The sequence below is a fragment of the Peromyscus maniculatus genome, chromosome 4, assembly GCF_049852395.1.
Source record: "Peromyscus maniculatus bairdii isolate BWxNUB_F1_BW_parent chromosome 4, HU_Pman_BW_mat_3.1, whole genome shotgun sequence".
NCBI lineage: Eukaryota > Metazoa > Chordata > Mammalia > Rodentia > Cricetidae > Peromyscus > Peromyscus maniculatus.
This window is the reverse complement of record NC_134855.1, coordinates 82,275,871-82,300,243: the sequence shown is the minus strand read 5'-3', so window position 1 is coordinate 82,300,243 and position 24,373 is coordinate 82,275,871. Positions and strand designations below refer to the sequence as shown.

At 35.4% G+C, this 24,373-nt stretch overlaps 2 protein-coding genes across 8 annotated transcripts in view; one reads left to right on the top strand and one right to left on the bottom strand.

Annotated features, from left to right (window-relative positions):
- The window catches only part of Immp1l (inner mitochondrial membrane peptidase subunit 1), a 64,634-nt gene extending 48,856 nt beyond the window's left edge, over positions 1 to 15,778 (bottom strand). For 3 of the 6 annotated variants that reach the window (XM_006975858.4, XM_006975860.4, XM_006975859.3), the window contains exons 1-2: positions 15,664 to 15,778; positions 11,441 to 11,553 (exon numbers count right to left, since the gene is read on the bottom strand). The gene's annotated coding sequence lies outside the window, so the exon portion shown is untranslated. Of the gene's footprint in view, positions 1 to 2,407; positions 2,664 to 9,945; positions 10,075 to 11,440; positions 11,554 to 15,663 lie in introns of all 6 variants that reach the window. The other 3 variants (XM_076570238.1, XM_042275874.2, XM_042275875.2) reach the window with 3 other exon arrangements.
- A 120-nt stretch (positions 15,779 to 15,898) lies between these two features.
- The window catches only part of Elp4 (elongator acetyltransferase complex subunit 4), a 194,833-nt gene continuing 186,358 nt past the window's right edge, over positions 15,899 to 24,373 (top strand). For both annotated transcript variants that reach the window (XM_006975863.4, XM_076570229.1), the window contains exons 1-2: positions 15,899 to 16,137; positions 24,122 to 24,157. In XM_006975863.4, coding sequence (XP_006975925.1) covers positions 15,918 to 16,137; positions 24,122 to 24,157 — 256 coding nt within the window. In that variant the 5' untranslated portion in view covers positions 15,899 to 15,917. The remainder of the gene's footprint in view (positions 16,138 to 24,121; positions 24,158 to 24,373) is intronic.

Below are 24,373 nucleotides of genomic sequence, written 5' to 3'. Positions count from 1 at the left end.
TCAAAATAACCTCATAACTGAATAGCAGATAAAATCAAAAATTTGTAATTCAGATTCTCATGCTCTTGTCATAGCACTAATAACAAATCCTTGGGAGCAAAGAGACAGAATTTTAAGTTTTAAGAAGTCTTAGGAAGGAAACCCAGAAAAGGTCTTTGTGCTGATATTTGAGGCCATAGAAGCCTGCTCAACATTTTCAGAAATATGATAAGATTTAACTATTCTTATTTTAAACTGTGAACTTTGGGAAACTTCTATAAATTTTCCTTATCGATTAGAATTTATAATGAAATCTATAGCATACTATTTCATTCACTTTCATCAACCACATCATCATCCCCTCAAAAATACTATTGCTACAAACATCTAAAACCAAACAGATATTAGTTCAAATGGAAGAAAGAACATTTAGCACTACAAGCTAGCTGTCACTGCTGCCACACCCAGCACGGGCAGGTTCTTCAGTCTCTGAGTCAGTAAACCTCCAGAAAAACAGAGTTGATCATGTCCTAACCAGCAATTCCTATCATTCCCAGGCTGCTGTTGTGTTAAACCTAACACCCCTTTCAATATACTTCTCATTTGTCTTACCTTATATCCCATTATTTTATCTCCCCAAATACCTTAACCCTTACTGACATCATTGTGTATCATCCATGCTGCAAATTAAATTAGTATCTACCTTTACAAAATGAATCAAATTTTTACGTTACCAACAGAGTACTACATACAAATGACCTACATGTATACAAAAGAATTTACAACATTAGTAAGACCTTACATGTTCATGTTGAACTTAATTAAGATGTACTTATTTTGGACCTTAAGGAAAAAAATATTCTAGTAGAATATGAATGGTACCTAGGAAAATAACTCTGAAGAGCCACTAAGTAAACAGCTTAACTTCAAGTACAAATTCCTGCTGTGCTGAGTAAGAGAAAACTTCTAGACAGATTTTGTCTTGAAAAAAAAAATGACACTTTTTAAAAAACAATTACACAATATTATTAACTATCACAGAAAATTATCCTGAGATGATAAACTCAATGAAATAATACAAGAATTATCATGATAAGGAAAGAATGGTTATAGTCCCTTTAATTCATGGATAGCTTCTCCTAATAATAAAATTTTAAGTAAATAAACTTTCAAATAGTAAAAATACATTGTTCAAGAGAAATACCGTTAAGCTTTCTCACCTATTCATTTCAAACAGTAAAATGAAGAAGTGCACTTATAAATATAATATAATAGTAGCCTGAAACTGGTTCTACCAAGTCCAGGAAGAGTAACATGCTTGCAGGGAGAGTTGACAGAACACTATTTATACACACACTCCATTTGATGGCTTTCCAGTACAGACTGCATAGAAGATAAAAGTACTATATACAAACAGATGCCATAGGCACATCTGTAAAGTAAGTGATTGTGCTTTACTCATACAGCATGAAAATAGTTTAGTAACCTATATTCAGTTAAAAATTTAAAGTTTAAAAACATTTGGACCGACATTTTTTATTGTATTTTTGAAATGTAAAGCTACTAGATTAAGAAGCACAATAAGATACAAGTCAAGTCCTATGAATAAATATTTTTAAATGAACTACTCTGAGATCATAACACTGACAACACTAATTATCTTCTCTTGTCTCGGCAGTTATGGTGCATACTGTTTGGGTGACTGACGGGATAATTTCACTTCATTTTCTCCCAGTTTATTCTGAATAGTATAAGAGAAGAATATTAAAACAATTAACACCTCTAAACAAAGTATTTGATAAGGTTTTGGGTTGAAGCAAAATGTTAAAAAAATTAACCAATGGACAGATTCTAGAGCAAATAACTACCCCATATGCTAAAGAAAGCTAGACTGAGAACCACTGATCTCTAGAAACAGCCACTCAGCATTGTATTAACTCTCCCCAGCCTTGGCCACGATGATATCATATATTTCTCACAAAGAGTCATTTCATCAACAGTATGAGCTAATGTTATTTAATTATCAGAAATATGTATTATATATTTTAAATTACTAAATGTCCTATTCATCAAAAAAATGTCATCAGCAATTCAAACAATCAAAAACAGGCAAAAATGTATGTCAAAACCAACTATTTTCAAATTCTAACATCTATAAATATTTTTATTTTATCAATAATGGCCCTATAGCCAAAAGAATATAACAATATTTAAATTAATATTTAATCTGACATAAAAATCTTTACTAACAGCAATTACTTGGTCACTCAACTAGAAAAAGTAAAGACATACCAAACAAGCTTCATATTTGAACAGTTTTATAAAATTTGGAGCATATGATGCTCAGCTTGTGTATGTCACAGAATTTATAAATCACATTACTTAAACATACAATTACAATAAGAGATATATTCTTCGTCTTGATCACCTGGTTTTTTGTTGTTGTTTATAAAATTAATCACAGTTAGCAGGGCAGAAATCGCTTTGAGCTTCGTGAATGACATCCAAGAGATGGGAAAGGATTAGTTCTCAGTTGCTGCCAGTTATAACGCCAGGTGGCTTTTTCTGCAGTGAAGGTGTTACCGATAATCCCATTACACTGGTACTAAATCTTGCAGACATCAAAATTATCACCAAGGTTCCTTTTCATCCCATCCTTTCCAAATGACTGGAAGTCGCTTCACCTGAAAGAAGTCAAATCCACATGCAGCTGCTGTTTTAGCAGGCAGCAAACTCCCTGAGAATGCCAGTCATGATTCAATTTTGCTGTGCCGGTGGCCCCCTATTCCCTGTCCAATAATACATCTGTTAAAAAATCCTACAGCTACAAATCAAGTTTAATCCTACCAGGGACCTCATGTTGGTCTTGTCTTCCAAAAAGGCAGCAGGGTCTGCTGTCTATCTCTGCTAGTGTCTGGGGAATACCCTTTAAATCCCAGCCCTACTTAGAAGAATAAGCTAAGGATCACAAAACATGACCTCAAAAACCCTGATATGACTATATTCTGACCCAGAGGCATTCATTCTAGGTGAAGATTAGAACTTTGCATAATAAGATTACACAGCAAGTGAATGATATCAAGGGACTATCCATATGCAGCCGCCTGGTTCTGTATAGACAGCCTGTGCTGCACAATATGCACTGCCGAGAAAGAGCTGGTCTTTCTCGCTGAAATCAAATAGATTCACATAAATTAGTTGGCCATTTCCAGAGTCCTAAATCCCCTATTACATCTTTTATTGACAGCTCCTGTGAGGATAGCACAAATGTTACTCCTTTTTCTTCTGTGCTTCTGTAACATCATGCTCAGTAATTGAAATGTACATAGATTATGTCTTAAAATTAACATCTTGTTTGCTGTAATCTTGGATTACAATCGACTGTGTACATAATAAAATTAAGAAATCAATGGATGGATTTATCATCTCCAAGAAACTAGAGGTATTGTTTATAGAGTGGTTTAACATTTTGTGTCAGCACTTTAAATGCAAAAGTCACAGAGAGTAGTCAATAAAATTGAAATGTATCAAAGAGTACAAAGGCCCTGGCTAATACCTACATAAAAGTTAAATTGTGTGAAGATTAGCCATATTACTCAAAACTCAGAAAGTGGGAGAAGCTCAAGGATCTCATGAATATATGATTATCTCTAAGCTATATTCTAGCATAGTCAATTATTTATGCTGATGTTTTTACTATTTTTAACTTATGTGCCTGTGTATGAAGGATTGTAGACGTAAGTGCAAGTGAGCACGGATGTCAAAAGGCAGCTTCAGAAGCCCTCAAGTTGGGAGTTACAGGTGGTAGTGAGCCACCTGACAGGTGCTGGCAATCCAATTTGGGGGTGAGGACAAGAACACTGCATGCTCAGAAGTGCTGCGTCACTCCTCCAACTCAGCCTACCTTCTTTATAAAGTGACTACACTGGTTTTTTTCTTCATTCATTTTTTGTTTTGTTTTGTTTTAGTCTTTTGACTGGTTTTTCTATGTGTTGTCCTGGCTGTCCTGGAACTCGCTCTGTAGACCAGGCTGGCCTCGAACTCCCAGTGATCCATCCACCTGTCTCTGCCTCCCAAGTGCTGGGAATAAAGGCATTAGCCACCATCACCCAGCTTTACACTGTGGTTTTTAAAGCAAACCCCCTAAACACTGTAAAACAGCTGAATCAACTCATATTAATTGTAATTCAGGGCTTTATAATTTATAATTACATATTTTAAAATATGTCCCAGTGAAATAATATCTCTTCATAGTACCATACAGAGCATGCTCAATGTAAAGAATTCTAGAGAAATTTAGAAAACATTATTAATCACCTTTCTTTCCTAAGAAGCCACAGCTGTAGCTCCAAGTAAACATATAAAAAGAAGCTTCATACCTATTTGTACAAGCAGTAATCTTGAAAAATCTAAGGGCATACAAGGGAAAACAGCTTTATTTTAAAAAATATTAAGACTCCTTGTGGGATTCTTATAAAACTTGACTCCAGTATACTTGAAAAGTGGCTAATTGGCTAAGTTTCATTTACTCTTAATTATGAAGAACATCCCTCATTCATTACACTGGCCATTATTGCATGTGCTATGAAACTGAATTATGTTTACTGTTTGTTTACAGTTCTGCTAATAATACCACTTAACATAGAATATCAGAATTATATTACCTGGTTCCTGAGTACTGGCCAGATATATTCTAACATGTTCCAATAATATACCTTGAGTTTATTATTAGAAAAATAATAAGGAATGCAAAAATTACATACTTTGTCGTGATGTATTGTTATGATTTTTATAGCTACACTGCTCAATAAAGTAGTCACCAGCCCCCGTGAGACTGATGATACTTTACATGTGACCAGTTTAAACTGACATATACCATACAACACAGTGAACTCTGAAGACAATAAAATAATGGAAAAATACAGCATTTAAAATTTTTATATCAATACATGTTGAATAGTTAGGTAATATATGAATATAGCCAATTAAGAAAAACATTACATGGTTCACATTAAATTGCCACTGGACAATACTGTGTTGGTAGTCATACATTTCCACAGCTTGTTCCTGTGCTGGTTAGCTCTTGTCAACTTGACACAACTAGAGTTACCTGGGAAAAGGAAACCCCAATTGAGGAACTGCTTCCATCAAATTGGCCTGTGAACAAGTCTGGGGGTATTTTTTTTTAATTAATGATTGTTGTGGGAGGGCTCAGCCCACTGTGGGAAGTGGCAGATGGTCCTAGGAGATAAAAGAAAACAGGCTAAACAAGCCATGTTTTCTGAGCAAGAACGTAAGAAGCATTTTCCCATGGTTCTTGCCCCTGCTTCTGCCAGAGTTCCTGCCCTGACTTTGCTCAATGATGGACTATGATGGGGATGAATATGCCAAACATACCATTTCCTCCCCAAACTGCTTTTGGTCATCATGTTTCTCATAGCAATGGAAAGCAAATCAGGACAGTTCCTAAGCTATTGAAATAGTACAATACAGCACTAAAGCAGAGGGTTCCTGAGGGAAAACCGTCAAAACTGACAGGTAAACTTAGGAAAGGCAGTAGAGGACCTCTGTCATAGAAATCTTTATTCAATGTTTCTAGCTTAAAGGAAATGGTAGAAGATGAGATTTCCCTAACTGCTGGCTACTGTAAACATAAAAGGAATCATGACGTGTCAAGTTGTAAAAAATGCTTCAAAAGAGTAAATCTAGGACTGGTTTGGGCTGTTTATTTGTTAATGAGACAGGGTCTCACTATATAGTTTCAGCTGGCTTCAAACTCATGGTGATTCTCCTGACTCAGCCACAGAATTGCTGGAATTACAAGCATATGTCAACATTCCCAGTAAATAGGTTTTTTTCCCCCAGAAGTTTTTCATCCTCTCAAATAGAATTGCAATACAAATGTAGATTTAAAAATAAATATATCCCTCCTGAGTTACTTTTGTATGTTATACCTGAATGCAACAGAGCAGCTTAAAGACATGTCTGGGTTTATAAAGAATCATATTTTTTATATATAACTATGAAACTGTTTATATTCAAAACTTTTCAACATATTTAATTATCAATTAAAAAAATAAAGCCTTTAGTATATTTCAGAATGTGAGAAAGAAACAAAAGTTCAATTTTATAAATTATTGGTAAGCTGCTTTTCCATAAGTCTTCTCATCCTATCCATTAATATTTTTAAGCTTTCACTTAAAAATGGTTCCATAAAAATAAGAACATCTAAAAATAGTGAAAATATGTAACATATGCCTAACAACCAAAAAATAGAATGACTCATTTAGAATAACCACAGATAAACCATAATACGATTAAAATATAAAGTCTATCTCCACCAAGTATTCAAGTGTAATTTTAACAATACAATGCAAATTGAAGTATTTAAGGTATTAGCTTTACATAAAAGTTGCTTTTTCATAATTATTCCTTTACAATATTTATTTAACATATAACACTACTGAGAAAATTTGAGTATCTATAAATAAGAGGGTTAACATTTTCAATCTATTCTTTATTGTTAAATCATGCTATTTTTTCTAGCTTCTTAAAATTATTTAAGTTTAACATTTTCTAGTTATAAGTATCATATAGGTATATACACATACACACACAAAAGCAAATGAAAAAAACAGTAACAAAAACCCCCTTTCTAGATGAGTGCAATGATATTCACTCTAAGTTAATCTCCAGACATCCAAATTCATGAATAAAAATTCATCAGTTTTAAATACACTGAGCCTATTAAGCAAGAACAAAAGCATATGCACAAAAGAGCTTTTAATATATTTCAAAGCCCACAAGAGCCATGGTCTCATTAAAATTATAAATTACACAAACATGGAATGAAGATTCAAACGGCAGTGCAGCTAAGCAGATTACAGAAAAGCCCGCGTTCCATATGATAACACACCATGGCCCTCCCAGATGGGGGTTTGGAACAAAAAGGCCATCACCACAGCTAGGGAAAACCTCCTTGTGATCTCTGGTTTCTGTTCAGCACATGACAGCCAAATAATATGTTGATTATTCTGTTTGTGCTGCTAAGCTTGTACGATGGAATAAAAGCGATATGATCTATTGTGAACCCAATGCTAATGTGATGCTCCACTCATAAGTAATACACTGATTTTATTTTGAAATTATCTTTTATCTGAATATCAGTTTTTAAATGCATGAATTAAAATAAAAGACAGGATAAAGTAATAGTTAATTTGATACTTTAAACTAAAAAATGCAGTTGACAAGTGAAGACCATCTAAACACTTAGTGAGAAGTCAGGTCTAATCACCCACCCACCTTTCGTTAACTTCTGCATTGTGATCAGAGTGTATTTTAAAATATGTCTTAAAATGGAAATTACTCTCGGTATGAAATATAAAAGTAACACAATAATGATTAACTTACTAATATGCTAGATAAAAGCTAAATAATTGAGTATTCAAAAACTAATTCCATAATGTAAACAATAGCACACATTAGAACATATAGTGAGTGACATTTTGAAAAAAATAAAATTGAAGGTCTCATAAATGTTTACAACTTAGCCACGAATGATAATCATGCAGTCCTACTTAAAATAATTTAGAAGACACATATTTTTAAATAAAACTGCCAGCATTAATACATTGCCAGGGTGACAAAAAGTTAAAATCTAATTTTTCTTTCCATTAAAAATATATATTTAATATGCTAATCCTTAATAGAAGGAATTATACCCAATTTAGGTAACTAGAATTATCTACAAATGCTTCACAAAATTACATATTTCATAAATAAACACATATGAATATCGGTATCATTAACACTAAAAGCTGTACATTTATTTTCCTGCTCCAGAAATTTCTTTCTGAATTACAGAGTAGATTCTCCTTAATGACAAGTAGCAAAACAGAGCAGCAATAAAAGCAACAAAAGACAAATGTGGATAAACAGGCCTATTTTCTTAAGGAGTGATTCTTTAGAAAGTACAGAACTCCCTGTGACTTAATCTCCTCTTCAGAATTCCATGCTAACTTTAGGCTGTGTCTACTTGCACCATCATCAGCACCCATAGTTCTGTTTCTTTCCTTTGCTACTGGCATGGTCCAAGGAGAACTCGAACCACCCAGTGAAAGAGCTAGAAAAGTATAAGGACATGGTTAAGCTAAATAACCCAAGAAACACATTGAGAAATAACAGCACTGAGTGTATGGGGAGCTATATGGAGGCTAGATTAATGGAGTGGTTGGGAATGCCTATGAGTGAAAGCTGAAACATTTTCTTCTGTGGGACGTAAATGCTCAAGGAATGGACAGAGACATCCTAATTAGGGAGTGGTCTTTGCAGATTTTATAAAACACTCAGAAAGTCCAAAAGATGTTTCTAAAATAAAGGACACCATGGGGCAAAAAAAAAAAAAAAAAAGAAAGTACAGAACTATGACCCTTTGCCACCTAAATCCATTTCCCTTGGCTCTCTCTCCAGATAGTCTTGAGTCCAAAAGTAGATCAAATTGCCTCCCATGAAAACACAGTATAGAATGGTTAAGTCTAAAGACCAGAACAAAGGTATTCTTAGAGAATTTAGCATATAACATACCTAAAGCTGTATAATTAATGTCTATATCTATCTATATATTTAATATTAAATAACCTCTAATTATATGTCATCTTAACATACATTTAAGGTCTCTAATAAAGCAAATTATACTTACAACCTACACTTCCAGTACTCCATAACTGTTTTTGTCAAGATGTATCCAATTTCTCATATTACTTTAAAATATCACTGTAATTATCTTGTGATGGTAACTATTTTCCAGATGAAAATAATATATCATTTATCAGAAATAATTTTATTTTTATTTATGTTTGGTTTTTGAGACAGGAGCTCACTATGTAGTCCCTATTGGCCTAGAACTGATATGTAGATCATGCCAGTCTTGAACTCAACAGTGATCTTCCTGCTTATGCCTCCCAAATGCTGGGCTTACTGGCATACACCACTGTACCCATCTCAGACAGATATAGCTTTTATCTTTTATATCTTAATATAGCTTTTATATTTTGTATATGTGAGTGTACCTGAGCCTATGTATGTGTACCACATGTACATAGTGGCCACAGAAGTCAGGAGAGAGTGTCACATATCCTGGCACTAGAGTTACAGGTGGCTGTTAGTTGCCATGTGGTTGCTGGTACCATAACCCAGGTCTTCTGTAGAAAGGGTTCCTAACCACTGAGCCATCATACTAGCCCCTCAGAAATATTTTTTAAAAGGGGACAGTAACCAGGATTTTGGAAGAATGGTCACTGCAATGGCTTTTAAAATTGCCTAAGAATGGAAACACCAAATAATTGCCAAACATAGAAAGTCTGAATTGGTATCCACAGCAAAGGGATAATGTAAACGGATGAAGATGAATGTAACATAGATGGCCCATGAAAACAAAACTTTTGAATGAAATAAAAAAGTAGATGCTATTTTATAAAGAAAAAGAGGCAGGTGGTGGTGGTGTAGGTCTTTAATCTCAGCATTCAGGGGGCAGAGGTGGGTAGATCTATGTAAGTTAAAAGCCAGCCTGGTCTACAGAGTGAATTCCAGGATAGCCAAGACTACACAGAGAAACTGCCTTGAAAAACCAGAAGAAAGAAAAAATTCAGAAATTCTTTGGGGCTGGAGAGATGGCTTAGAGGTTAAGAGCACTGGCTGCTCTTTCAGAGGTCTTGAGTTCAATTCCCAGCAACCACATGGTGGTTCATAACCATCTATAATGAGATCTAGTGCCCTCTTCCTGGCAGAACACAATATACATAACAAATAAATAAACATTGTTTTAAAAAGTGGTGCATAGAAATATGTGCACACAAAAAAAGCACCCATATAAACACAAAAAAAATTAAATAGAGACAAAATATAAACATACTGCTTAGGAACACATATGAAAGTTAGAAATTATATAGAAATAATATAAATACTTACAGCAAAAGGTAGACTATTTATCACCTTTAAAGAAAAGGGAGACTAAGCTGGACATGGTAAAATATAGTCAACAGTCTCAGGATGCTTGAGTCCAGGAATGTGAAACCATCAATAGTTAGACTCCCATCACTAGGGAGAGGAAGGGGAGAGCGAGGGAAGGGAGAGAACTGCATTAGATTGGGGGTGCTAGTGATGTTTCAGGTAATGGGGTTTGGATTTGTTATATAGGTATTTCACCATTACTCCATATATTTTCCCATGTTTCTTTATAACCTTACATTATGAAGTGCAAAGTTTTAAACTATGCATTATCTGTGATAATGTATTCTTATCATGTATTCTTGCTGAGAAAGAAAAGGTTCATTCTCTTGTTAAAAACAATTATATTCTTGGTCTGCATTTATAATTTTTATTGCAATACTTTAATAACAAAGAACTATTACTATGCCTAATTCTCCATAATTCCAATTAAGTATGAATTCCACATGTTTGCAACAGCTACAAAAATATAGGAGGCCTAGAAATAATGTAAGGTCAATTGTTCTGCTTAACTTTCACTTATGTACTTAATGTTATTCTTTTCTTTTCAAACAAAAAAAAATGTATGTTTATCCTAAAAACTTCAGACTACAACCAGAATTTTGTGCAGGTTGCACTCACAAAAAAATAAGAATATTTAGCTTGAAGGTAGGAAGAAGCACAGTTTCTTTCTTCTCTCGGATGCTTTAAATCAATTTTAAGAGGGCTTTTATATATGTATGATAAGTCTATGACAAGTTAGCTGCAAAAACAATATTTGATGTTTGACCTACTGTCACTCTGTGAAGTATATGCCCTACATGCTAGCAAACATGGCAGCTGGAATAGGGTAGAGAACAAGGTATGTAACATTTAAAGACAAGAATATAAAACATAAAGCACAGGTTTTTCATTCAAAATAGATCCAATATGATCTAGTTTACATTATACTGAAACAGTTTCAACTATTGGAGAAGTGATTTGTATAGACACAAATTATTTTGTCTCTACAACAACACATGGAAGTAAAAATGTTATAACAGGTATCATTATTATAATAGTATACTGACTTACATTACAAAAAGCACACATAATTAAGAGAGTTATGTAAGGCCTACATTGACAGGCATCACTGAATGTGTTTGCTCTAACCTTTAGATGCCACTAAACAGGAAGCAATGAACAAACACGGAAATGAGCATCTTCTCCTGGTATTGTACCAGATTATCAACACAGTGGCAACAGTACAGCACTATTTTGAGGATAGCTTTTGTGAATGTAGCAAGGATCCCTTGGTAGGGGGAGGGGAGCAGCCAAAGCAGTTCTTTGCTCAGCTACTTAGTGCCAATCTTAGAAAGCCACATTTTGTCCAGCAGGGAGCAGCCTTACAACAGCCAAAGGACTTAACTTGAACTTGAAACCGACAGAAGAAAAAGGGGGTTTTGGTATTGTTTGTTTGTTTAAAAAGTCCACTTACCATAGGTCTGTTCTACAATTCATTCAACTTCAGCGTAGTTGTAAGCTCTCCAGGAAAACCCAAATCTAAAGCAGGTCTCGAAGCATATGTGAGTCATCCATGGCTGTGGATTCCTAAAGCAATAAATCAAAGCTGTTAGGTCATCTCTGATCAATGTTGGGCTAAATTAAAGTATGGTGAGTAGACATTTCTCAGTGAATTGTATATTCCTTTCAGTGGGGCAGCAGGAGGTTTCAATGTGGATATTTGGATATATGGATATAAATGATAATATCAAAGTCTTTTTAATCTAAAAGAAGATTTAAGAAAGAAATTTTAAAAAAAATAACAGGATAACAAGTTATATAAAAAGCTACTCACTGCAGTCAAGGAGTTGATAAGACAGCCATGAACACTTTTACACTTTTGCTTTTACAGATCAGCACGCATATCTAATGGCATTTTTTTTTTTTTGACAGGGTTTTTCTATGTAGTCTTGGTTATCCTGGAACTTGCTTTGTAGACCATAATGGCCTCAACTCACAGAGATTTTCCTACCTCGAGAGTTCTGGGATTAAAGACCATGTGCCACCATGCCCGGCTAATTTTAAAAATGAAAACATATTAGAAAATAGTTCATAAGGCTGCTGTAAAAAAATGATTAATCATTTAATGAATATGATGACTGCATATGATGCTAAAGAAAAAAAACTCATGACCAATTGAAGGGCAAAGTATTTTTAATGTGAAAACCTATGATATATTTAGCTATAATAACTCTGCATCAGTTCTTATGACTTAAAAGACATAAATAATTGTCTCTACTTCTACTTGAAATGCCAAAGCTTGCATTGCATGTGTTTACGTATGGCTTTTCAGTACACCAAATACCCAATTTCTGCTTTCAAAAGATGATTATCAATCTTCAAATACATAGAATTTGGGGGATTTTGTGCAAATGTCTGCTTAAATATATTCATTCATCTATTTACAGGCACTATAACTAATCTTAATCTCATTGTATTGCAAGTCTCAAACACTCTTATATTTATGCTATTCATGTGAATATTTTCTTGGTTATGTAAACATTTGAACCCTTCTTAAACATTTTAGAGTCAATATCAAAACACCCTCACTGCACCTTAGTTCCAATCAGTTAAAGACCACAACTATTTTAATAAAGAGGTATTTTAAGATCTTGTTATAATGATGTATACTTATTCTTATACAAATTTCTTTAAGTCAACAGAACTTTAGTGTTATTAATGTGTGCACAACATATATAATATACTAAAAAATGTCTAGTTGTTCTTTAGGACTAGGACTTTCTAGTACTAATATTAACATGAAGGATTATTAGCATGTTGAAAAACATGTATTTATTGGGAGGGGAGTGCATGCCTGCCATAGCATCCATGGAGAGAGAAGTCAGAGGACAGCTTGTTTGAATTGGTTCTCTCCTTCTAGGAGTTCTAGGAGGGGAACTCAGGTCACCAGATATGGCAGCAAGCACCTTTAACCATCAAGAAATCTCATCAATCCATGAGTCAGCTCATCAATCCATGAAATAATTTTACCAACTAATTATTCATAAGCTTTTAATTTTTGTAAATACATTACACAAATTATCCAAAGGAGACTTGAGTGGACTGAGTTGTGTCTTACTTCCCAAATTAATATCCACTTAGAACCATAACACGTGATCATACATTATTTGCAATGTAATTAAGGTAAGGATCAACATGAGATTATACTGGAGGTAATAAAGCTAATAAGCATGTCCTAATAAAAGACGGAGAACAATAACACAGAGCCATGAGTCAAGGACATTAAGAAACTGGAGACAGAGACTGAAGTTATGGTTTCACAACCAAGAATATCAAGGGGCAGCAGAAGCCAGAAAGGAAAGGCCCTGCTGACATGCAGACCATACTTTTTACTTCTGATGTTCTGAAAAAGTACATTTTCTGTGAAGCCACCAAGTTTATATCAGTTCCTTATGGTGGTCCTAGGAAATTCTTATATATTTTGGCAACACAAAGTAGGGTGGTGCTCTAGCAGATGCTTACAACAGAAAAGCTTAGATTGCCTTAAAGAGACTGTATGTAGAAATACACACCTCTCTTCCAAGTATCATGGCTACAGGAGATTCTGGTTCAAAATGACAAGTTTAATAATACCTCTTTCAAAAATCGCTCCCAAACAATAGTATGTTTACCTGATATAAATAAACACTGAAGACAGTGAGGAGCATGACCATACTAGAGACTTTGAAGGGTTCCTAGAATATAAAGTATATAAAATCACAGAGATAGGCAGAAAACAGTCCAGGGGCACACAGGCTGACAAACTACAGTTCAGAGGATAAGTCTTTCAGCTGCCATCTACTTTTGTGGGGTGCCAAGAAAGAAGTGCCATATTCTTGACTTTCAAATGGGCTTAAAGGAAAAAGACTGTGCTGTGACATATAAAAATCATATAAAATTCAAATTTCAGCTTCTAATACAACTGTGCTCAACCATTAATGCCAGATCTCCTGGTTTACTTGTGGAAGAGACGAGTAGTCTCAAAAGAGACTTTATTGTCTGTCAAACCTAAATTATTTACTATTTAGTTACAGAAAGAGATATCCACTCACGACCAAGCAAAAACGTCTCATAATCTCTATTTCTTGCTGTGGCTCCAACTGGTCTTGGTCTTCACTGGGAATAATGAAGGCTAATCAAATGAAGCAAAATATATTATCTGCCTAAAAGGAGCTTGGCATCTAAAATATGAAGACTGCTCAACTAGGAAATTCTTCATTTGCTATTAGAGAAGGAGTTTACCCTTTTTGTACAATTACAAGATTGTATAAAATGGCAAGACTGGGCCTAAGCAGAAAGCAAGCACTCAACAGTTATTTGAATGATTTAAAAATGTAGGGATATGTATGATCTATCTATACTGGTGACATATTTGAAATGAAAGCCACCATCATCAAACCTTTCTAGTTGGTGTGCTGTTGCTAAACCTGGAGGTTTGTTGCTTTTCTTCCCAAAAATGATTCTTTATTTTCTGTTTTTCTCTTTTGGTTGTCTGTTTTGTTTTGAGACCTGGGTCTTATGGCGCTAATGCTCAGCATAACACCTGATTCTCCTCCACCTCGTTAGGATTATATGATTAGGCCCAAGTCTTAATATGATGTAGGCAGGCAGGCAGGCAGGCAGGAAGAAAGAAAGAAAAAAAGGAGAGAAAGAAAAAATAAAGTAAATAAAGTTGTTGTTGACATTCCCCTTTAGTCTGCTGGCACCAGAAGGAAAAGACAGACTTCTCTGAGCTCCATACCAACAGGGGCTATATGGTGAGACTTTGTCTCAAAGGTGAATAAATGAATGAATACATATATCATGTATCATCCATCACTGTCAACAGTAATTTAATGTCACAGGTGTTGGGACTCATTTTTAGTTCAAACATTGCTTTTCTTGAATGTCTTTTAAAATCACTTAACCAATTCCTCCCCAAGTTCTCATTTGAAAAAATGTTTTAAATCAAACAGCTCTAAATTATGGGTTTTCTCCCACAAATAAAACTCACGGTGTAGTAAAAATCCTCTCCATTAAGATTTCACAATCACTAGAAAATAAAGTACAAATAAAGCCAATTCTTCCCAGATTTAAGGGGAGAGAAACCTCAGGTAATTTCTGTGGGTTTTTTTTTTTCCTGCTTCAGGGAGCGACAATTAAATGTGTGAAGAAGGTTGTCAGAGTAACACTTGTCATTCACACTGCTTAGGAAAGACTCTCCAAGATTTCCAGAAACCCTAATTAAAAATAAGGAAAGCTGCTCACGGGGACTTGAGAAGTATAGTCTGTCTGACCGGGGGAGAAAGCCCAATGGCCTCAAAGTTCCAAGGGAAGTTTCTAGGAAAAGTCTACTCTGCAACCCAGCTAGCCCTGGGCTCTAACTGGCTAAGCCCAGGCGCTAACCAGGCACTGAAGTCACCGTTACACCCTTTCCAGACAGCACAACCATTCGGGAAACGATGGTCCCGCGTGGGGAAGACGGGGATAACTTTCCTTAGAAACCAGAAAGGCGAGGGAGGCGTCTCTCCTCTGTGCTTAAAGAGCAGGGGAGATGCCAGCTTTCCAACTCGCAGTGGCTGGAGAAGCCCTGCAGGCGAATCGCTTCTCCACGCTTTTCTCTAACTCCGCGTGAACGCGGGCACTCGCAAACCCAGAATGCTCAAGGACAGTACCCACCTGCGGCCCCCAACACCAACAGAAGTTCCTCAACCAGAACTCAAGCGGACCTGGTTAACCTGGACTGTGCACAATCCTCCGCCTTTACGTACCGAGCACTTTTCAGCAATCGGCCTTGCGATTGGTTGAGCGGCAAGGAAGTCCTCGTTTCTATTGGCCAGCAGTGGTGAGTAGGCGGGACTTTGGGGCTGTCTCTGACAGGCCAGCCGCTCGAGTTCCCAGAGTTCCTATTGGCTCGTCGCGGGAGCTTCAAGATGGCGGCGGCAGCTACCTGCGGCGCGGGCGTCCTCAGCTCTGGGTGTGTGTCACCCGCAGCCGGCCAGAGCGGCACCACCAGCTTCCAGAGGAGGAGCAAGGCCTCTGGGGCTGACGGAGGTGGCCCTCGGCTGCTGTCCATTGCGGGCACGCGACCGTCGGTGCGGAATGGACAGCTGCTGGTGTCAACCGGGCTCCCAGCCCTGGACCAGCTCTTAGGTCGGTTCAGAATGAAGATGAGGGAGCATCCCAGGGAAAACTTGGGGAGGGACTCCCGGGGCAGCCCCTCATCCCCACACCCTGCCCTGCCCTGCCCAGCCCCGCTCACCCCTCTCCCCTTCACAAACCTGGTCAAGGGTGGCCTGCTATGATAAGAGTCGGGGGCGGAAGACTTGCATGTCTTAAGATGTGTGCACTAAGCCCGCCTTAGGACCCACACTCCTTACTCCGCTCCGCCCAGCAACTCGTTTCCAGGTGACCAGGACTCCCTATGTGCTTTTACCCTAAAATGATTCCTAATGAAAAAGAAACATAGAAAGGAATTGACTTTTAGGATCCTCTACTGGTCTCTATGACACTCTCCTTCCAATCCCAGGTAGCTTAAAGCTGGAAGACTAACCTACAAAACTTTTTAGCGTTGTAGAAGACAAGGCTTCATTAGAAAATGTTGAAAATATTCCCCTCTTTTCCGCTGCGGGCTACCGATGTCCTTAAATCATAAGCGGTGTTGGCTCTAAAAGAGTGAATGTTAAAATGTGTGTTGACTCAAAGGAATGACAGTCCTTGATATTCAGATAGTTCTACCCCCAGATTATCTTAAATATGTACGTGTATTATATCGTAATCTCTGGAATTTTTTTTCATGTGAAGCCTGCTGGAGAATATACTTGTTTCATAGGACTGATTTGTTGAAAGAATTGACTTAATTAGGTCGGTAGGACAGGCTTAATTATGTCTGAATGCTGCTTCTTAGAAACAGATGTGTGCTTACATTTTTGTAAGCTTTTTTTCATAGTGTTTGCTTTATGTCTGTTAAATATGGTAGATTTGCATAATATATTACAATTGCCATTGCTTATTCTTGTACTTCATTTAGCATTTTCTCTCTCAGCTTTTCAAGCAAGTTTAGCAAAGAGAAAAATAACAAGACAAGCTATGAGAAACAGTATGGTTTCTTGATTCTATTATTTCATGTTCTAAATGGATTCTGATTGTTTTCTACATAAATTTAAAGTAGTTTCACATAATTGTTTCAAACCCATAGAATTGTGTTAGGCTAGAAACATAATTCAAAATGCATAGTTGGCAAATATTTATTTCACTTTTTTCCCCTTATGGCCTCAGTTGTTATCCTAGATTTGAACTAAAAGCTTAGAAGATTGGCCCGTTTTAGTGAACTCTGTTCCAGACAGAAATTAATCTGTAAGCTTTAATGATAGCAGATCTTTCTATCCACCTAACCTGTCGATCTTTTCTACACCTTAAATGTTCATATTTTTAATTAAATGGGATAGGTAAGTTTATTCATTTGATACTAATCAAACTCTACAAACAAAAAGACTGCATTTTCGGTATTGTGCTTTCATTTTCTCATTAAAATAGCAAAATGTGCCTAGACCAGAGCCTGACACTCAGTAAGTTTTTATAAGGCCTTGATTGAAAGAAGAAGAAAAAAAACTAGATAAGAAATGATAAGTATGAAACATAGAGTTTGGCATTGGAGCTGCAAAAACTGATTCAGAAATTTAGTGGTATAAATATTTACAAAACTCCCGACCAAGTGAGCTGATCTTCAGCTTCAAATTTAGTCACCTCTATACTTAAAGCACAGCTATTTCTAATTTTTGAGAACTATTTTCAGGGAGTTTTGACAGGTTACTGAACTTAAGATTATTTAACTACAGTCTCTTCACACCTGCCAAAAAGAACTGAAGGCACCTTCATCTGTGTTTCTACAGAGACATATACTTGAACAATAATTTTTTAAATTCTCAGAAATGCTTGGACAGTGGAAGATTCTAATATTTGAGTATAACATACTTAAGCTAAAAATTAGTGTTCACTAAGTTCAAAATAGTATCAATTGTTGAAATGTATGTTTTGCATGATTGAAGTTAATTTACAAAGTACATAGAAATTCAGAATGTTGTAACAATAGCAGTTACTATATTTGGGTTAATAAATACTCCCAGGTGTATTTCAGTTGTTAACTTCTTAATGACATTTTTGTAATTTGATTTCCTGTCTTGTATGTCTTCTGGAGCAAAAAATTTAAATTTGTTTTTCATTAAAACATTTGAAAGTGAAACATCTGCTGCTAATGTGTATTCAAAGAAGCATAAGGACTTCAGGGCACGTTGTTGTTACTTTCAAACGTTATTTGATTCAGATTGTGGCAAGCCTTGTATGACCTTATGGCGGTAAAATGTAATGATAGAGGGATATTATAAATGAAAATGTACCAATGTACACTGTGATCACACAGCAAGTTAATACTGTATTCTTCCCACCCTGTGGTACAGTGAGACTTTACTACTGCCATCAGTGTAATTTAAACATAATTGCAAATGTATTTGAAGTCCATCACATAGAATGATTGAATGTTAGCTATTTGGTAATTCATTACTTCCATTAAAATGTCTTACAGATTTGAACATACATTCCCTTTGTCTTCCTTTTAAAAAACATGATCTAATCATTTGTTTTTGTTCTGACAATTTAATATTTTTGGATTCTCATATATGTTCCCCATATTTGGCAATGTTTAAATTTTACAAGTTTTTATTTAGACTTTCTAATCTAGGGGATTTTGTTTAAGATTTATTTTATTTTTATTTATGTGTATTATGAGGACTTGTGCATATTAGTCCAGGCATCCCCAGAGGCCAGAAGAGGCCCTTGGATCCCCTAGAGCTAGAGTTACAGGTGCTTGAAAGTGGCCCTGATGTGGGTTCTGGGAATCAAACTTGGATCCTCTACAAGAGCAACAAGTGCTCTTAACCACTGAGCTATGCATCTATCTCAGTAACCTAGGTTTTCAACTTTGTCTCTTTCAGGGCATTTATATTGTTACCTGAGGTCACTATGGGTAAATAACATACATTTCAGAAAAGGAAAAGAATTTGGCTGGATAGATATTCCAGGAATTTCTAAGAAAAATTATACTCAGTCTTGAGAGGTTCTTGAAGGAAGGGTGACTTCAGAGATTTGGCTGATTTAACTGCCACCCTGTTCAGAGTTTATTCAGTTTTGGATGTCAAGGGAATGGTAGGTTGAGTTTGTGGCAAATAATAGTCCAGCAGAAGTTCTGTGGAGAAGCTTGTTGTGGCCACAATTTTTAAAACTGATTTAAAAAAATAAATGCAACTGGCTTGCTTACTACATTATCATCAGTATTGTAGAATAATATACGTTAAGCTTGGACTATGTATTTTTAACAATTTTATATTTTAGTGAAATAATATACATAATAAATAATAATATATTATAAATAATATACTTAATACATTAAGTTTGGGCTGTATGTTTAAGAAGTTTTTATGTTTTAGCTAGCTATACAACTAAAGGAAATATATCTCTTTTCTATTATTATGTAAAACTGTTTCATATGATTTACTGTTCAGAGCCGTTATCCCTGTTCATAGCTTTGGTTTCCATATTGCCTAGCCAGTACTTGTGTCTTAATCATAGGACAGGATGTTTGATAGCTTAAGACAAACCCATTAACAAAATCACCACAATTTAGTTTGAAAGACTGTATTAATTTGATAATTAAGGATACTGCTGTAAGCTAAGGAAAAAGCTAGCTTGCTTTTTACACTTCAGTTTTCCAATAGTGTCTTTCTATAATATATTACTTAATTTCTAGTTTCTCCTTTTACTTTCACCAACTTTGAAAAATAAAGTATCACTTCCAAGCATTAATTTGACTTCATTTACCAAAAGTTTGTAACTTACAAATTAGTTTGGGAAAATACACAAAATTGAAATTTCTCCATTCAAATAGTACCAGTAATGGTTGTCTAACTACTAGGCCATGAATTAAAAAACTATGATAGAAAGTTTTTAACACTAGAAATATTAAAGCTTCTTATCTTTTATTTTTGTTTTTGTTGTTTACTTTTTATTTTATGTATTTATTGGTTTTTTGAGACAGGTTCTCTCTGCGTAGCCCTAGCTGTCCTGGAACTCACTGTGTGGGCCAGACCTATCTATGCCTCCAAAGTACTGGGACTAAAGGTGTACACCACCATACCCAGCTCTGATATTCTTTAAATATTAAATCTGTACCTGTTTTAGCACAAAATATTGTCTCCCAGCTTGAACTATGAATGTTCTCTATCAAATACTAAGCAACGGAAGTCCACTAGTGGTTTTTCTAAGTTAGGATTCCATTTCTTTTTTTCTACTTGTTTTTATCACTGAGATGGTATCATTGCTTCCTTACCCCATTACTTACCTGAAAACGTTTTTGTGGACTATAAAAATTTATATATATTTATATTTTAATGGAGACTGTTAATGTAAAGTTTGTATTGCTTTTAAAATTAGGTCAGGTTACTGATGGATTATTGTATTCAATAATGTAGTAAAAGCCAACTTTTAAGTAATATGTCAAAATGGCCAACCTTGCTTGATGTTTTTATCTGTTCATTTCTTGTTCTTTTTCCTTCCATTTATTTATTTGTTTGGTGGGAGCCATGGCTATATATTGATTCAAGTTTTGGGTTAAACTCCATCTACAACCATAGTGTATCAAGAAAGAAATATATAGATATTTTACTTGAGGGTATTTGGGGGAAAGATTGTGGAGTTTTTGTCTCATTAAATTGGTTTTGTTTTTGTTTTTGAGACAGAATCTCTGTAGCCCAAGCTGACTTGGAATTTGCTAGTAAACCAGGATGACTTTAAACTTGTGGAAGTCCTTTTGCCTTAGCCTCCCAAATACTGGGATTAGAAGCCTGTGAGCCCTGCCCAGCAAAAGCTTCATTTTGAAACTTTTAAGTTTATGACCAATAAGCTTATTCCATAGTGACCAGTCTTCACAACGAAACCTGTAGAGGGCATTGGTCCTCATGCTGACAGATAAGCATTAGAGAAACCAGGAAAGTTAAATACACAGGCTTATCTCTTCAAGGAAGAGATGTGTATACCTATTTTCTACCCAGAAGGCTGGGAGTGAATGTTGTTAATAGCCTGGTAATCTGTGCTATCTGTAGGGCCAGGCCACACCAAAATCCTCCAGACCATTATGTTTACTCTAAATTCTTCCTCCCTAAGACTGTTATCCTGAGCATTGCTCCTCAAGTCAATAAAAACCATCCTTAGGGTAAATGTCGCAGGTACTTTATAACCTAGTGTGACCTCTATGCTATCCTGAGACCACACAAGATCCCAGGCCCTTAAACCTTAGAAACCATCTTCATGGTAGAGGTCACATATTCTTTGCAAAGGAGTTTCAATGTAGTCATTCCTTAAGCTTTATTGTACATATGGGATTGAGATAATTGTTACCAGGAAACACTTTTTCCCCAAAATATACTGTAATTAAATATGTCTAAAATAACTCTCCAGTGTCAGATTTTAGAAGTTTGAACCAGCTAAGCTAAGTAAAATGTGCTGATCCAAGTTTTCTTCTTGCCTCTCATGGTTTGTTTTTCTGCTAGCTATAGCACTTTGCAGGGACCCCCACAAAACCCCTCTAGCACCCATCTAAAATTAAAGTGAAGCACACACTACAGCTCATTGGGGAATAAAAAAAAATAAGTCTTAAAAGTCATTTAATTTACCCCTATTTGATAATGTCTTCAGGATTGATCAAAGTTTCCACCTATTAGGATTTTCATAAACATAAGATTTATAATTTTTGAGTAACATTTTCCTAAATTAGCAGAAAAAGAATTTTGTTTGGATCATTTTTCCAAAAACCAACCTCCTTCCCCTCATTGTGGGATTTGCAAGATGTTCTGCTTAGCTCATTTCTTCTTGTCTGTTATTGCTCCCATTATCACTTACCAAGTAATAATACACATTGAGTGATGGGTTCTAATCTAAAAGTCATTGCAAAAATGGCCAAAGCCTGCTGGATTTTACATATTACTTCATTTTCATCGAGAAACATCTCATCATCCCACCATGAGGGAAAAGTAGTTGTACATGGTAGCTTATGCTTGTAATTCCAGTGCTGAGAAGGCTGGGGCAGGAATGTTCTGCGAGTTCCAGCCCAGCCTCAGCTAAAAAGTGAGATCCTATCCCAAACTTTAAAACCCTTTGCTTTTATTCCACTGAAAGTTAGATACAAAAGTTAAATAGATTAGGGAAGTAGACCAGGAAAATCAACCAACCTTTTATACACAATAGAGTGTAATTTTATCTTTTTAAACATTGACCATTAAGGTATTAAATGTTTTTTCCACATAAAGGAAGGTAGGATATAAAGTTAAAAATAAATATAAAAGTTAGCAGTGGCCTTTATGTAGCACAAACTTAAATTAAGCATTTAGTATAATCCATCTAAAAGCAGACCTTACTTGGATCCTTTATGAGTGCTGCCTTAATGTACATTTCACTCTGTTAATCTTGAAATTGAGTTCATTAGTGTGGTCTACATTTTAAATGTTACAGTGTGGGAAGTTGTCTTGATGTATAATTAAACTATGTATTCAATTTTATGATAGATCCAGTTACAATTCTGTAAATCCCAGTGCATCAGAAGTAAAAAGAAGAGGGTCAGGAGTTGAAGCCTCATCCTCAGCTACAGTGAAATGAAGCCAGCCTAAGCTACACAGACCTCACCACACACACACACACACACACACACACACACACACACACACACACACACACACACACACACACACACCCGAGAGAGAGAGAGAGAGAGAGAGAGATGCACACACATGTATACGAACATATGTAAATGTACTAACTTTTAAAGTGTCTGTCACTAATGATTTTGAAATTTTTTACAGACTGTCTTCAAATTATTTCAGATATCACCATAAATTAGTATATACCAGTTTTTTTCAATTTATTCTGTGAACATGTTAATAGATTTCAGACTGTTTGATACAACAAGTATGCTTTTTTGTACAAGTGGAAAGAAACACTACTAAGGGAACTTTTCATATTGGATTTTTCCACACATTTTCCACTACAAAATATTTTGGGAAAGAGATTTTTATTGATGTTCAAAATGTTTTATGGTTTTGTGCTCATACACACAAACCTTACCAAGAATACTCTCTTCGGTTGTTCAACAGCTTTGAATACTTTTAAAATAATGCAACAAATACATTTGTAGTCATTCTTTAGCATGTATTTTGTTTTGAGACAGGATTTCTCTGTGTAGCTTTGGAGCATGTCCTGGAACTTACTCTGTAGACTAGGCTGGCCTCAAACTCACAGATATCCACATGCCTCAGCCTCCCGAGTGCTGGGATTAAAGGCATGTGCCACCACTGCCTGGCATTAGCATGTATTTCTCAATTTTAAAGTACATTTGTTAGTTTTTGAGACATTAAAGTACTAATACTTTTACAGGTAAAATGATTAACAAAATATTGTATGGACTACCTGACCTCTCTTGCATAGTTAAGATATCTGAAAAGTTAATTTTAGTGACTATTTGGATTATATATTCATAATATTAGCTTCATTCAAATACTTAAAAGAACTCATTCTAATATTAGTGAAAATGTATTGTTTATTATTCCTTTTTGTTGGAACTGACAAAAATAAGTTTTATATTTAAGCATTTCTAGACTTTGTATATCTTATAATTGTTTAAAAAAATAATTGGAACTATTAGTTCCTATAAGACTTACTCCATTTGAAAATAAAAACACAGAATTTTTAGCAGTCACTTTGCACATTTGGGTCTTGGCCCTTGAGTTAATTTATTAACAAGTGCTAAATGTTAGAGTGCTTTATCACAGTTGTATTGAGTGCCTCCTGGTTCTGTCTGGAGAAAGGGGGACACTATGACATATCAGAAAGGAAATATGATATGTAGTGTGTAATTACAGGTAACATGTAACTGGATCATAATAACATTGAGCAAAGTATTGCAGAGATAGTTCAAATATTGTTCACAAGGGCAGTTTCTAATATTATTGAGGTAACTGTTCTTGGTGAAGTCTAAATTTTGTGCTAAAGAAAATCTAGAAAGTTAATGACTAATGTTCTTGTGTGTCATTTCCAGGTGGAGGTTTAGCTGTTGGAACAGTTCTTCTGATTGGTTAGTATAAAATACGTGCTGTGATCATTCTAACCAGTTCTGTTTTGTACGTGATGGTTTTATGACTTTATCACTCTGAAACTGAATATTTAAATGATGAGCTCTCCATAGATGTAAGGTCAGTTTAGAACTTGTCTAAATACACTTTTTAATTCAAAATTGAGATGGGCAGACATATTTGAAAATGTATCACCTAACATTTAAAAATGGTTACTC